This window comes from Ictalurus punctatus, chromosome 13, assembly GCF_001660625.3.
Source record: "Ictalurus punctatus breed USDA103 chromosome 13, Coco_2.0, whole genome shotgun sequence".
NCBI lineage: Eukaryota > Metazoa > Chordata > Actinopteri > Siluriformes > Ictaluridae > Ictalurus > Ictalurus punctatus.
The window spans coordinates 15,233,482-15,248,229 of NC_030428.2; the positions used below are offsets into that span (position 1 = coordinate 15,233,482).

At 35.1% G+C, this 14,748-nt stretch overlaps 2 protein-coding genes across 8 annotated transcripts; both read right to left on the bottom strand.

Annotated features, from left to right (window-relative positions):
* Positions 1–212: 212 nt before the first annotated feature.
* LOC108273725 (pleckstrin homology domain-containing family S member 1) lies at positions 213–8,837 on the bottom strand. 4 transcript variants are annotated; one of them, XM_017483172.3, is made up of 14 exons: positions 8,562–8,837; positions 7,324–7,365; positions 6,147–6,238; positions 5,919–6,037; positions 4,712–4,846; positions 4,431–4,506; positions 4,215–4,295; positions 3,631–3,732; positions 3,439–3,545; positions 2,842–2,889; positions 1,394–1,486; positions 1,172–1,264; positions 898–1,030; positions 213–818 (listed from the first exon to the last, which is right to left on the bottom strand). In XM_017483172.3, the coding sequence occupies exons 2-14, from the start codon at positions 7,346–7,348 to the stop codon at positions 759–761; spliced, it is 1,164 nt and encodes a 387-aa protein (XP_017338661.1). In that variant the 5' UTR covers positions 7,349–7,365; positions 8,562–8,837; the 3' UTR covers positions 213–758. The 4 variants fall into 4 exon arrangements, with proteins under 4 accessions (XP_017338661.1, XP_017338659.1, XP_017338660.1 ...); XM_017483170.3 differs by having other exon boundaries at positions 6,147–6,256; XM_017483171.3 differs by having other exon boundaries at positions 7,324–7,370.
* Positions 8,838–9,102: 265 nt separating this feature from the next.
* LOC108273728 (pleckstrin homology domain-containing family S member 1) lies at positions 9,103–14,660 on the bottom strand. 4 transcript variants are annotated; one of them, XM_017483180.3, is made up of 9 exons: positions 14,252–14,659; positions 14,079–14,129; positions 13,902–13,972; positions 13,663–13,784; positions 13,437–13,571; positions 11,928–12,003; positions 11,741–11,797; positions 11,558–11,636; positions 9,103–11,184 (listed from the first exon to the last, which is right to left on the bottom strand). In XM_017483180.3, exons 2-8 carry the CDS (start codon positions 14,086–14,088, stop codon positions 11,565–11,567), a joined length of 543 nt encoding a protein of 180 aa, XP_017338669.1. In that variant the 5' UTR covers positions 14,089–14,129; positions 14,252–14,659; the 3' UTR covers positions 9,103–11,184; positions 11,558–11,564. The 4 variants fall into 4 exon arrangements, with proteins under 4 accessions (XP_017338669.1, XP_017338668.1, XP_017338667.1 ...); XM_017483179.3 differs by having other exon boundaries at positions 11,562–11,636; positions 14,079–14,133; XM_017483178.3 differs by having other exon boundaries at positions 14,079–14,133; positions 14,252–14,658.
* Between the last annotated feature and the right edge of the window lie 88 nt (positions 14,661–14,748).

Here is a 14,748-nt window from a genome sequence, read left to right on the forward strand (position 1 = left end):
ATGTTCTACAGTGCAAAAAGTTCATTAAATTGTCTATGTAATAATGGTCTTACACCGGTCTTTGTGTACTCCTATATTCAATAATAAGATATTTGGAAAGTTCCACCGAGACTCCAAAATGTCTTTGTACATGGGGATTGTGTAATTAGTCCAACATCATTTTAATAGACTTAAATATGGAGTAAACAGCAATTATTAGTTTTTAAGCTATATGGTTTTAATTAGGTTTTATTGCAGGGATAATACATTTAGAATATAAACCGATCAACATATTACATCCTGTAGATTTGCCTATACACGTCTGAAAGTAATCACTTTCCATGTGTATTTTGTATATTGGAAAAATAATCGGGGTGGGGGCAGGCACAACGTTCAGAAAGTTTAACTGGTTTAACTTGCAGTGCAATCTAATATCTTTCTGGTTTGAACATTTGAAACACTAGAGGGCTTCATCATGTAGTTCTCCCAAAGCCAGTGGACTGCAGTGTAATTACAAACCTGGATCGCTGGTGTCTGCTAATCAGAGCAAAGATTTCAAGTCAACGGTTGTCCCAGACCAGATTTAGTAAGTGTATTACAGAAATCAACAAACTATTTAGAATCATTTTGAACATTCTCTCAAGCAGCACTGTACAACCTTTCCCAGACATTGCACTACTGCTTTCTCTAACGCAGAGTCAGAATGCTGATCTTCCTCGTGTCAAGCATGTGCCTGTACTTCAAATGAACAGTGCAGGAGAATCAGAGCAGAGGACACTTTACGTGTAACATCCACTTAAGGGTTGGGACCCTGGCTGTCTTAGGATAGTCAGTTTGACCTGCGAGAGAGAGACCGATTAAAGTGAAGCACATTTTCAGTAGCAAAAAACACTTCCCTAATTTGACATGCACTCTTACCTGGTCTTTAGCAAGCCTCTTTAGATAGCTTTGTAACTCTCCCAGACTGTCTGTAAGCAGATCATTAATGGCCAGGATTTGGTCACCCTCATGGAACAGAACAGATGACTGTGTATGCTTCCAGTTAGACACCCTGCCGAGGAACAGACGACCTAGCGTTAGCAACTGAGGATTTGGAGTTGTTTGTAACTTGAGTGTATGCATCATAGTCAAGATAAATAGATGATCCACCAGTATTATCAAAACTGTATGAAGTTTTTAGCAAGTTGTGTACCATAGTTTGCCTGCTTCCTCTGAGATGATCACACTGTTTTTCAGCTCGTGTTGACTAACATAAATTTCCTCCTCCACAGGAATAGGGGATTCACTATGGAATGCACATGTTTATCTTTAAGCTTGTCATTCTTAACATCTCTAACCAACATGTTACACTGTTCTAGTAAACTCTGGCATATTTCCTTGTTTCACCATCTGGAGCCATGTGCATTTCGCTCACCTCCCTGATGAAATCTGCCCGTTAAGAGCAGTGGAGCTCTCCTCATTGCCAGTCTGGAGGAACAAGTTCTCCGGACTGTTATTGCCTTCCAGACTACAAAATACAAAATATTTTCCATTATTGCTACTTTGATTGGTTTTTATTTATGAATGCTATAAGGAAATAATTCAAAATCAGTTACATAATGACAAATTAATCAAAGTTCTGTACAAGAAATTTACCAAAACAAGAAAGATGCATTTGAATCAGTCAGACAAATTCACTCCAGACTAGTATGAATAATTTTCAGGGGTTAACTGGGATTTAGGAGGTTTTTCATGCTTTTTTCACAGATGGCAACAATGTAGGAACAGTACTATTCTTTTTAATGCTATAATGTTATTCTATGTACGTAGATGTCAATACTGATATGAAAATGTGTTTAAAACTTTTAATTAACTACAATTAGGTGACCAGACCTCAATTTGTAGTATATACTTGCTTTGGTAAGTCCCTACATGAATCCCCTAAAGATTTGTCCTTCCCAAAAACAGTATGCCCCAAATCTCACCCATTCTTCAGTGAATAATCTTATTCAGATATCATATAGACTTGTACATAAGATCTGCTGTTGTGGAAGAGTAATGATTTATATTCCCACTATCTAAAGAGATAGAGAGGAGGTCCAGAAGAGGATGGGTTCCTTTTTTGAGTCTAGTTCTTGTCAAGGTTTCTTCCTTATGTTGTGTTAGGGAGATTTTCTTGCCAATCTTGCCTCTGGCTTGCTCGTTAGCGATTTCAAGTTACATCTGGATTTCAGTAAAGCTGCTTTGTGACAGTGTCTACTGATAAACGCTCAATACAAATAAAATGAACAGAACTTGCCATCCACATACACCAGTGATGAGAGAGCTTAGCTCTCATTTGTCCTTGCCAGTTCATGAGGCTTAATAAATCTTATATGTTGCATAATATGTAATCCAAACATGCAAAACCATTGACTTATGAGTTACACCAGTGATCATAAATGAAATTCATTTTCATATTATTGTTTACCTAGCGGTAACCAATCATCTGATGGGAATATTCTGAGTAAAATCTAGAAACAAAAATACATTAAAAAAAAAAAATAGATGCACCGATTAAGTAAACAATGTGTCAAGTCATAGGTATGAGGATGCAAGTTCAGTGCCATGTTTCTGCATTTAATACAACTCTAAGACTAGTTGGACAGGTTCTGTTACCCATTCTTTACTTTAAACGCAACCGGAAATGTTTTAGCCAAGACGTCGTCTGATAAACAAACATGAGTTTTTGCGAGATACTAAACAAAGATGTTTATGGAACCAGGAACCACTGTTGGATTCACAACTATGAATACAATGCTGACTTCAAGACAAAGCTTTGTCATGATTAAACAAACAAAGATAGTCAACTCAATCACAAAAAGAGTGCCACATTGTACTTACTTTGTTTGAGGAAGCAAGAGATCTTCAGTCTGCCTCAGTGCCTCTTCCCTGTGGATGGGCATGAAAACTTTGGTAATTCAGGAAAATGTAAAAAATATGTCGATTCAGATTATCATTAAATACACTCAGAGCACTCACCTTGTAGATAGATATTATATTGTTATAGATAAAAGAATAGATTATAAAGCGATATACTTTTTCATATTGCTTTTATACCACAGCGCTGCTTAATGTTCAAATAGTCAGAAGGTTTTGCTTCATTTTCTATATACAAGGTTTATATTAACACTCTCATTCCAACGCATTATCATTTCTATAGTAACAGCTTTCACAAGGACTTGAGAGAAGCTTCACTTAAACAAAACTGTAATCGTTTGAACGTCACTGTGGTATAAGAGGAATAAAACATTTGAGGATGTGCTATTATTGGAAAACGAATAAACTTTGCATTACACCACTCCATCACTGATTCTTTCCTATAACAGTAGTTTTTGTGTTTTATTACTTATGTAATATGTTTGATTATTTGCTTACATTTATAATAGGAGCATTAATAGCGGCATTTTTTTAAGAAAAAGATGAAAGGGAAGAACTTACACACTTTTCATGTCCATATAGTGGTTGGTGTGGCCTTCTATTTCACTTTCTTTGTTTATCTTCACGTCATCTTCCTCATCTTCCTCACTGTCTTCACTTTCCGTAAACTTAGAAGATGTTAATGATTTTATGTTAATATTGTAGGTATTTGTGTGTATGTGTGTATATGTGTTTAGGTGAAGTAGAACCTACTGCTGTCATCATGTAATTCCTTGGATAATCATAGACTAGTTGGTTGAAGGACTCGGGGGCAGACTGTCTCATTGAAAAGGATGGATTCGGATCAGTTTCTTTCTGTTAAGAAAAGCAACGTGTCTGTCAGAAAAAAAGTTTTGTTTTCAACTTGCGGTCTATCACATTAGCTTTATTAGTTACAATATGGATTTTGTGGATTTATGTCATTCTTCTTACGGTCTTTCTATTGCTGACCTCTGATATTTAAAAAAAGAAATGTTTATTCACCAACAAAGCTTACAAACCACTGCTTTCCTAGAACGTTCAGAAATGAGACTCAATCATAGATATTAACCAGATGTATATTTATGATATAATGTATATTGGCTGCAGATATGCAATGACTTAAAAAAAAATGGAACTGAAAATAAAGCAGATAACAAACAGTTTAGTCAATTTGGACCAGCAGCTCTTGATAGACATACTGAGGTACTGCAGCAGCTAGCATCTAGGCAAGTGGGACATCTAGTGTTTCTTTATCTCTGGTACGAACAAATTCTCAGGCATTTGTACGCCCCTGTTAGCGGTGTTCAGTAACTCACCTGTTCTTGGTCTTCAAGCCCATTTTGATCACGGTACAACATAGATGTAGGCTCGGATATCGACCTAAATTTTCTGATTTCCTATATAAAAAAAATCAATTCAAATCAGCAATTCTGTGCATTGTATATTGTTCAGTTCAAATTAGTTTTCTTCATAGAAAAGTAGACTTCAGGTCTGATCTGATTATTTTTTTTTGCCATTCTTATGGACAGTACCTCTGAGTCAGGCGGTGTGGGAACATGTGTATTCAGAGCCTTAAATATGGCATTAAACCACTCATCCATCTCATCGCTGTGGAGAGTATTTAAACCATTATTTTTGTTAGTAAAAGTATTGTTTGCTATTGTTTGAGTATTCACACCTGAACTGCTGAAACTGAACTGTTAATCACCATAACAATATGCTCATTTAACAGCATTACATTTGTTTTTTCAACATTCTAAGCTTAATGGAATTTAATGTGGTCTGTGGATTATTGCCATGAACCATGACTAACCTGTTTTGTCCAATGAGGAAATATTCTCTATCTGGCACCTTCATGTACAAAACACAGGACGGAGTGCATCTAAAGTTCCTTTGTATCCACTGGCAATTGGGGTGTGACTCTGCTTGCCGGAAAAGCAGTGAGACCCTGAATGCAAAAGACACATCAAGACCTCGGAATGCTCACCGAATGATCTGACATGTTATAAGTAGGTTTTTCACATGCCACTGGCTACCTGTGAAATTTTACACCAAAAATAATGTTTAATATTCAGAAATATATGTCGTATCTGCTTTGATCTGTTCTTCTAGGTTCTAGTCACCATGGTCTCCTTTGTTCGAGGCGAGTTTGAGTGAATACTGTACGCTGAATTTTCAAATGTCTTATCTTTAACAAAATTACATAAAGCTTGTTTGCATTGTTTGCAGGATGTAAGCATGTTTATGTGCATGGTAATTTAAAAAACAATAATATTAATGTTTCTTTTTCATATATGATGATAATTAGTAAATCTGTTCATTCTTTCAAATACACTAAATACATACTAAAGTATTCAAAGTAAAGTATTTGAATGTATTAGAAAATTAATTTAAAATATTAATGATAAAGAATAGTCTGCATACTAGTCATATTAAGCTGTGGTTTGAGTAAAAAATGAATTACTTCCTACTAATTTAACTGACTGTTACTATTTTTTTTTCTAATTATGTTAGTGACTAATTACTAATACTATGTAAATCACTAGTAAATTACTATACAAAAAAATTATAATAGTAATTGGTGGTCATTAAGCTCAAATAGCATAAAATGCATTTCATTAATTTATTAATTAATCTATATTTTTTTGGTCTAATTAATCTTTTTAATTCTGTCCATTGTGTTATTGTGATGATTCCAATATAACTATATATATCGATCCTCAATGATACAATTTACTTCTTAAACTACTGATTAAAACACCATTAAAGAACAATGGGGGGGGGGGGATACCAAAATGAAATAAAGGTCAAAAAGGTCCTAAAACCACTAAAACTAAAACCACTAAATTCCAAGCTCTTGATTACCTAACCGATCTGATGATCATGCAGAAATGTTGTAACTAATCCAGCAGTTAGAGCAACTGGAATACGCAGCTGTAAATATTTATGTTTTATTGATTATGTGATTATGTAATGTTAGTAATAGTAATGTTTTATTGATTATGTGATTATGTACATACTGATAAAGGTTGATTTGTCCTAAAGGTTTCTCTCTTTTATTTCCATCCTTGAAGAACCTCAGCTGGTAATAATTAACAGAGGTCTTGCTGAGCACAAAGAACCGCCGCTTCCATGATTTCTGCAGAATATCACAAAAACAAGAAGTCCCACAGAAATGTTGTAACAGAAAAGCTGTGCTGAAAGAATGATTCCTTTTCATATTAGGGCTTATTTTATATGTAGCATACCAAGGATTTGAAAAGTATAGTCTGAAGGGGTGACTTGTACATGTAGCCAGACTGCACATCTTCCATATTTGCAGGGACTTCATCTGGATTTGCTAGAGGTGGGGGAAACCCTAAACATTATATACAGGCATATTAGGGTTACATCTAATTGATGAAATCGATTGAATTAAAATAATCGACAATGAATTTCATTATGGATTAGTTGGGTCTGTGACGTCACTGTGGATAACCCCCATTAGTGACGTCACTTCACAATAGCAAAAAATACATTTCTACCAATAAAACTTAGACAAAATCTGTCCACCACAGCACTCAGATCTAACAACAAACAAAATTATGGTTGCAACTAACGATTATTTTCATAATCATGCATTATTTTTAGCTAAACATAACACACATATGTTATGTTTTTTAACTAACCATAACACACACACACACACACACACACACACACACAAATTAAACTACAGTCCTAAAATTATAATTTAAAAAAAATCTCACTTTTACTGCACCTTACTGATTCTGTTATTCACTACCATTAGGCATATTGTTTTACTTCCGTTTACTTTGGTCGATATTTATTTATTTATTTGTCCCATTTTTATATTATCAGAATGAAACAGGAAAAAAAAAACCTGTGAACTCTCTCTCTCTCTCTCTCTCTCACTCTCTCTCTCTCACTCACTCACTCACTCACTCTCACTCTCTCTCTCTCTCACTCTCTCTCTCTCTCTCTCTCTCCAGTAACTGCAATTCAGTGACTCTGGCCTCCGATAGCTCTAAAATGACGTTTTGGAATTAGCAATATGTGATGCAATGGAGCAATGGAGGCTTGAGATGGGAATGCGTAATAAATTAATTCCACACACAAGAGCATGTTAAGAACAAAAACCTGACAACTGTCTTGAAATAAAACAACTGAACAATATCTTGAGGTGTGGTAACTGTGGTATAAGTGGACTCCGGTCTGTAATGCTGCCGTTACACCTCGTTACACCTCATGTGTGCATTATTTTCGATTAATTTAAGGGACCGGAGTCAATTATTGCTTACATATATCAATATAAATATATTAATATTATTACTTAATTATATACACTGTATATAGCATTGTGCTCACTTTTTTTGTCCAGAAGATTAATTTTATGTTCAGCACAGAATTTTGAGGTAGACCTACCTGAAGTCCTGCGCTTGCTGAACATTTGGATACCGTAGTAATCTATGCTGAAACAAAAATCACTGTTATTTCATATGTGGTGATGCATAACAGTGTATTCCCAACATTCAATACAGAGAGGAACCAATCAGAACCAAAACTATTAGAAACCTATACAGGGATATATATATATATATATATATATATACATATATATATATATATATATATATATATATATAAATATATATATATATATATATATATATATATATATATATATATATATACATATATATATATATATATATATATATATATATATATATATATATATATATACATATATATATATATGTGTGTGTGTATGTGTGTGTGTGTGTGTGTGTGTGTGTGTGTGTGTGCGCGCGCGTGTGTGTTAGGTCTAAAATGAAGGCATGTTTAAATAATAATTATGTGTATGTATGTATGTATGTGTATATATATATATATACATACATATATAATATTTTTTTCTTCATTCAAATGTATATGGAAAAAACAAGAAACTATTGTGACCAAGGTCTGGGTGATTTAATAACTGCATAGCTTAATAATTAATAATACATAGCTTAATAATTAACACAATATGAAAACTTGGAGAAAAATAATAACCCCGTAACATTTACCTGTTATTCACATAATACAGAATAATATATTAAGTGCATGTACAGCACATATTTATTTGCAGTGTTTAAGAGGTTGTAATTTCATCAAACACTGTTCTATCACTGAAATAGTGTCAATTGGTTCTAGAAAAATTACCTTTTTAAACCAAAAAATGTGCAAAACTTTTATAAAAACAGTATTATACTACTCATAATAATAATAATAATAATAATAATAATAATAATAATAACAACAATAATAATAGGCTAATAATAATAATAATATTAAAAGAAAAAAAAATTAAGAAATGCAGCATAAACAATATATCACAGCTCCCTTGTACTTAGCTGAAAACGTCATGTCATACATGCATATCATGTCATACTTGTTATATTTGACAAACCTGTAATGGAAGCTTACGTCCTCAGTATGTAACATTATATTACAAGATTACTTTACACACAGGAAAAATCCATTTGAATAAACCAAGTAAGATAGAACATAATCAAGCTGTAACCCAATTAACTGAGATAAGCTATTTAAATAAACTATAAGATTTATCTACCATGAGGTTACACTCAGTAATTATCTTATAGTATTGATTGTTTTACCTGAAGCAGAAATTGATGGTCCTCTTCACTCAAAGTAGATTCCTCTAATGACACGGAGCACAAGCCAAACGCATTTAGTTATAACTTGTTACATCATTACAGGGCAGGACTTCAGTGTTTGGAAGCAGTCCCTCCAGGTAAATATCCGATGTTTCTCTTCACATGTGTGCAACGTCTGTTTTCAGTTCTATACAACTATTTTTACATTGAGTTTTATTTTATATCTGACTGTTATTTGACTGGGTGTGTGTGCATATATAAATGGGCTTTTATAAATGCTAAAATAATGACAGGAGGAAGTTAGCTGCCAAAATATTACTTCCTCCTCCTCCTTCAAACATTAAAAAGGAGTGCCAGGCCAAAAAAAACAAAACAAAACAAAACAAAACAAAAAAAACCCAGGGATATCCTCCACACGCTGCATGTTTTTAAAACACTAGTTTTAAAAAAGTCTCACAAAAGAGATCATATAAGTGAGATCTGGCTTTATTCATGTAAAAATAAACTATATGGTGTCACGATCTCAATGCAGAGACAGATGTAAGTGCAAATTTAAAGTTTAATCAATATAAAAACAAAACACCAGAAGAGACAATGAACACATGAAAATGAAAACAAACAATACATATGAGACGAGAGAGCATAACGTGGCAATAGAAGACAATCAAAGCAAGACAATGAGTGCAGTTCAAACTGTGACTATATACGCACAAGTGGTTAACATGAATGAGAACCAGGTGCAGGTGGTCATGTGACACTCAGAATGTTTACATAGACAACAATACTCCGATATTAACCTGATTAAGACAATACTCTGATTAAGAAACTATCGTGTAAACAGTGATTATTGGTGACCTTAATCCGATTAAAGTCATACTCGAAGTAAACACTAATCGGATTAAGACATAAGGAGTATTCCTGTTTTAGTCGCATTATCGAAGTGCATTACAGACATGTACACAGCTTAATCACACTATTAACGTCGTGTGGGAGTTTTCACTGCATTTTGCGACAGGACACGTACACACACGGCAGTGATCAACCGTTTTACGGCAAACAAGAGAGCATGACTGCCTCCGAAACCGCATACTTAACTTATATATAGTGAAATACATGTACATAGTAGGCGAAATACATATATCTCGGCTACTATATAGTAGGTAAGTACACGGTTTGGGACTCAGCCCATGGCTTCAAGCAGTCGTCTATTTGCACGTATAGCATGACTTATAATTGACTGCACTTGAGGCTTTTGTAAAATTAAAAATAAAAACACCTAAAACTGTATACGGCATCAAAACAAAGACGAACTGTATGTCAGTACGTGAAATTCTGGAGGTAACATTGGACGGTGTGGCGCTGTGATGTAATGACGTGTGCCGTTAATCGATCTATGTTCTATAACTTTTAAAACAGGAACACGAAAGGAATATTCTAAAAGCGACTCATGTAAACAGCTTAATCACAATACTGTCTTACTCAGAATAAGGTCAATAATTAGATTACTGCTGTCCATGTAAACGTAGTCAGTGATGCAGAGGTGCAATAGATCCTGGGAACTGAAGTCCACAGTTCCTTGACATATCCATGACATATCCATGACATATGGGCAGTGGTGGCTCAGTGGTTAAAGACTCTGGGTTACTGATCAGAAGGTCAGGAGTTCAAGCCCCAGCCAAGCTACTATTGTTGGGCCCTTGGGCAAGGCCCTCAACCTTCAATTGTTCAGTTGTATAAATGAGATAAATATATGTCGCTCTGGATAAGGGGTGTCTGCCAAATGCTGTACATGTAAAACAAACAACCTGCTGAATAAGTGCAACCAGTTAGTGTGACCAGCTACCAGCTTCTAAAATACAGGACAAGCTGTTCAAACTAGTAGAGCATATTTTGCAGCTGATAAGAACTGGTAGAAAGGTTCTTTTTTACTACTACTAATTGTAGAAAAGTCATTTTTAAGAAAATAGCAAAATCTCAAACATTTGTTAATCAATTTGTCATTTATAAGGAAAGATGGTTTACCAGCTTGAACAGCTAAGCCTTTTTGGTCTGACAAAAGGTATAATAGGGTAGGGTATAATGCGTTTTGGATCAGATGATCCAATGGTGACACATTAGCATGTCTTAATTATATATAGAGATTAATGGGCAATCTCTAGACAGTAAGATTCATTACCTAAAGTTAATTTTCAGCTCATTTCAGATGCAGACACTAAGACCATTGAATATGAGACATAATCAATCACAGCAAACAACATTTTAATAAATATAATATATACTGTATATTGATCATTTCCTAATTACTTTAATTCTATTTTTTACTTATGCTATCTTGAATTATTTGTATCATACAAATGATCATATCTTAGTTCGTCAAATGGTTCTGAAACCTTGGTAGAAACACACATTTCTACATAAATACATTCACAGTGATGCATTGTGATAAAGACTACCAGGTTTTTTCCTAACATATTAAATTGATGAGTTACTTATTCATGATCATCATTGTTAATATTACTGTAACCATTTCGCTAAACCCAGTGACTAAGGTCAAATTTTTTCAGAATATCTACACACAGTGGCATCTTCTGGGACTCTGTTCTTCAGCTTGCCTTCACTTCAGCTTAGTGACATTAAAAACAAAAAACACAGACAAAGCAGAATTACAGAAATATGATCACATAATTAAATGACCTTGCACTTGTTCATGTCCATGTAGTTGCTTCTGTAGTCTGAATCTTCTCCATAAATGCAGAGTGTGTGTGTATGTGTATGTGCGTACATGTGTGTGTGTGTGTGTGTGTGTGTGTGCGTGTGTGCATGTGTGCGTGTGTATGTGCGTGTGTGCATGTGTAAAGGTTTCCTTTTCGTTACTGGGGTGTAGCTCAGCATTAATTAACTCATTATTAACTAATAAGTAACAATTAGACAATTATATCAATGGAAGGTCTTGAAAAGGATAATAAGGCAAATGTATGCATGTATTTGGTGCCTACCTACTCCTTATTCATGTTGATCTTCTTTGGGTGAGGGCATGTCAGAGTCTGAACTTGCATCCAGTCTCCACTCAATCCTCTATAACCTCAATACAGTATGTCATGTTCTTACATTATCACTCTGTTATACTATTATGGCAGTAACGAATACAAAGCATTTAGAATGAGGATGAATAAACACACCTGGTCTTTCTTTAGTGAATTTGGAGGTGCACTGATGTCTCTGATTCTTCCAGTTTCCTAAATTATGTAGAGACAATTTGCAAAAAGCATTTGCACATTATTTCCCCCATGTACAATATTTGTGCAGCATAGTGCTAAACTAAAAGCACAACAGAAGTGTGTTTTCTGAAGAGCAGGGAAAATCTACCTTAGGATCAAGCAGTTTGTGTGGACGATTACTCATAGCATCATATAAGGCTTTGAACCACCTTTCAATTTCCAGACTGAAGAGAGAAATTAAATGTGCAAAATAATTTTTTATATAAATGTGCAATAAATAAATAAATAAATAAATCAGAGCAAGGAGTATATATGTACAGTTGCAATCAAAATGATTCAACCCCCATTGCAAATCAGGTTTATTGTCAAAATGTACAGACTTTCAGCTGTTTGCAGTGAACAAATCAAACAAAAGCAATTGAAATAGCAATTGAAACACAATGAATGCTTCAAATGGTTTCCCCATAAAATCCCTTACAATAGCACAAATATGCAAAACAGGTGTTGTCTCAAGCACACCTGATGCAACTAATCAAGGGCTTTGTTAATTGCACCAGGTGTGCTTGAGCTGGAACACATGAAATTCCTGAACTGGCTAGGGGAAGAAAATATATGAAATACCTGGACGGAAGGAAGCTATCAATGGCTGCAACCAGTTTTCTGAGAAGACAGGTTGTGACAAACCCTCGAATGACTGCAAAAGACCTGCAGCAAGACCTGGTGTCAACACGTACTGAGGTTTCAGTGAGCACAGTAAGGTGCATCATTGGACCTTGGGCGTCATTGGACATTCCAACAGGACAATGATCCCAATCATACCTCAAATTCCACCAATCCTTGGATGCAGAAGAGGTCCTGGAAGATTCTACAGGGCCATCACAGTCACTTGAACACCATAGAAAATCTCTGGTGGGATCTGAAGAAGGCGGTTGTTGCACGCAAACCCAAGAATATTACTGAACTGGAGGCCATTGCTCATGAGGAATGGGTTAAGGTTCCTCAGGAACGCTGCCAGAAGCTTTGCTCTACTACATTAAGTACTAAAGATGCTTGCCATGAAGGGGTTGAATAATTTTGAGACTGGAGAAGGCATTATAAGTTGCATTTTCAGTTTAATTTGGGGAAACTACTTGAAGCATTCGTTGTGTTGAACTTTGTTCATTGCAAACAGCTGAAAGTCTGTAAATTTTGGGCAATAAACCTGATTTGCAATGGGGGGTTGAGTCATTTTGATTGCAACTGTAAAATGAAAAAACAAACAAACAGTGTAGATCAATATGTCTATACTTCCTCCTAATCAATCAAGCCAGCAGATATTCCTGATCTAATATAACAATATTGAATACTGCAGGCTTCAGAATACTGTGCATTGACCTTAACATGTTTGCCAGTTGCTTTTAATCATATGACTTGTATCATCAGGTCACAAAAAAAACTCTGTAAAATATAATTTGCCAATACATGCTTAATATAAATGAGGCTTTAACCACTTGAAACCTTTTGATTCAGCTAAATTAGGACAATCTACTTTTGATCGTATTTGATTCTCAGCTTTTACACATGTATGAAGTAAAACTTACAACCAATTTGCTCGAAATATTTGGTCATTCCTAGGGATCTAAACAAGGAAAAACAATTTTGTTCATTCAGCTCACACCTGGTTTCCCCAATGAGAAAATATTCTCTGTCAGCCACTTTCATAAACAGGACATTGGATGGAGAGCACCTGAAATTTTCATGGACCCATTTCCACATAGAGTGGCTCTCAGGATTAAGAAACATCAATGAGACCCTGAAAGACAGCAAATGTTCATAAACCACTTGCGCTTATAGCTGTTGACATTGTTGATGCTCAGAGAGTTTGTTCAGAAAGCTGCACATACCGAGACAGATCAATGGCTCCAAGTGATTCACCTCTCTTCATTTCTTCACTTTTAAAATATTTAAGATGGCTTGTAGTTTTACTTTTCTTCAGAAGAACAAAATACCTCCTCTTCCATGATTTCTGCATTGTTAGCAGGTAAAGACAAAGAGAGATGTACATGGCACAGCTTAATAATACAGAGCTTAGAAATTCTACAGTGATTTCTGTTTTTTAAAGCACTCTGTCGAGAACATTTACCTGTAATTTAAACAGGCTTGCTTGGGGGGACTTGTACAGGTAACCAGCATATATCTCCTCATTTTCTCCAGCTACAGGTACATTGTAAGAAATGTTTTAACTAGCAATATTTACCACAAGAAAGTGGATTTAAAAGCATTAAAATTCACCTCAGGCTATACAACATTTCATACTTACCTAATGCCATTTCTCAGTTCTGTAGAACAATGTGGTGTTTTGTGTATGTGGCTGTCTGAAAAACATCACGGATTAGCTACAGAGTTAGCTACATGACATGACAATTGCTAACATTTAAAAAGGTTTCCTGGTTTTATTTCAGTCCCATAAAAATGCTAATAATGTTGCTTTACCTGATGCAGGTGGTCCTCGCTGTTGTGAACATCCACACTGGTGGAAAGACAGAAGAAAAAGTGGTTTGGTGAGATGTTGGACCTGTACTCTGATGTCAGAGGGTGTAAAAAAACAAAACAAAACAAATTATCTGATCAAATCATTTTCACATTCAAAATAATCAGAGCTGTACTTCCTCATTTTGTGTGCTGTGATCCAGTGCTACACTGTGAAATGTTTCAGTGCTTTCCTGGTAGGAAATGCAATGCATCAGTGTTGCACAGAGGAGAGAAACAGTGAGGGAACCAGCAGTATTACCAGACACCTGTTCGGCCTTTAATGAACCCCTGCTGTAATTTCCCAGGCATTTTATAAATGTCTAGTGTCAGTCAGACATTCATAAAACTGACTTGCCTCCCTGAACTCTATCAGAATGCTGGCAGTGTTTCTGGACTTCAGCTCCCCTTTCTTGTTTCTCTTCTTCCATTATTGCACACATTGCATTCCTACCATTTGT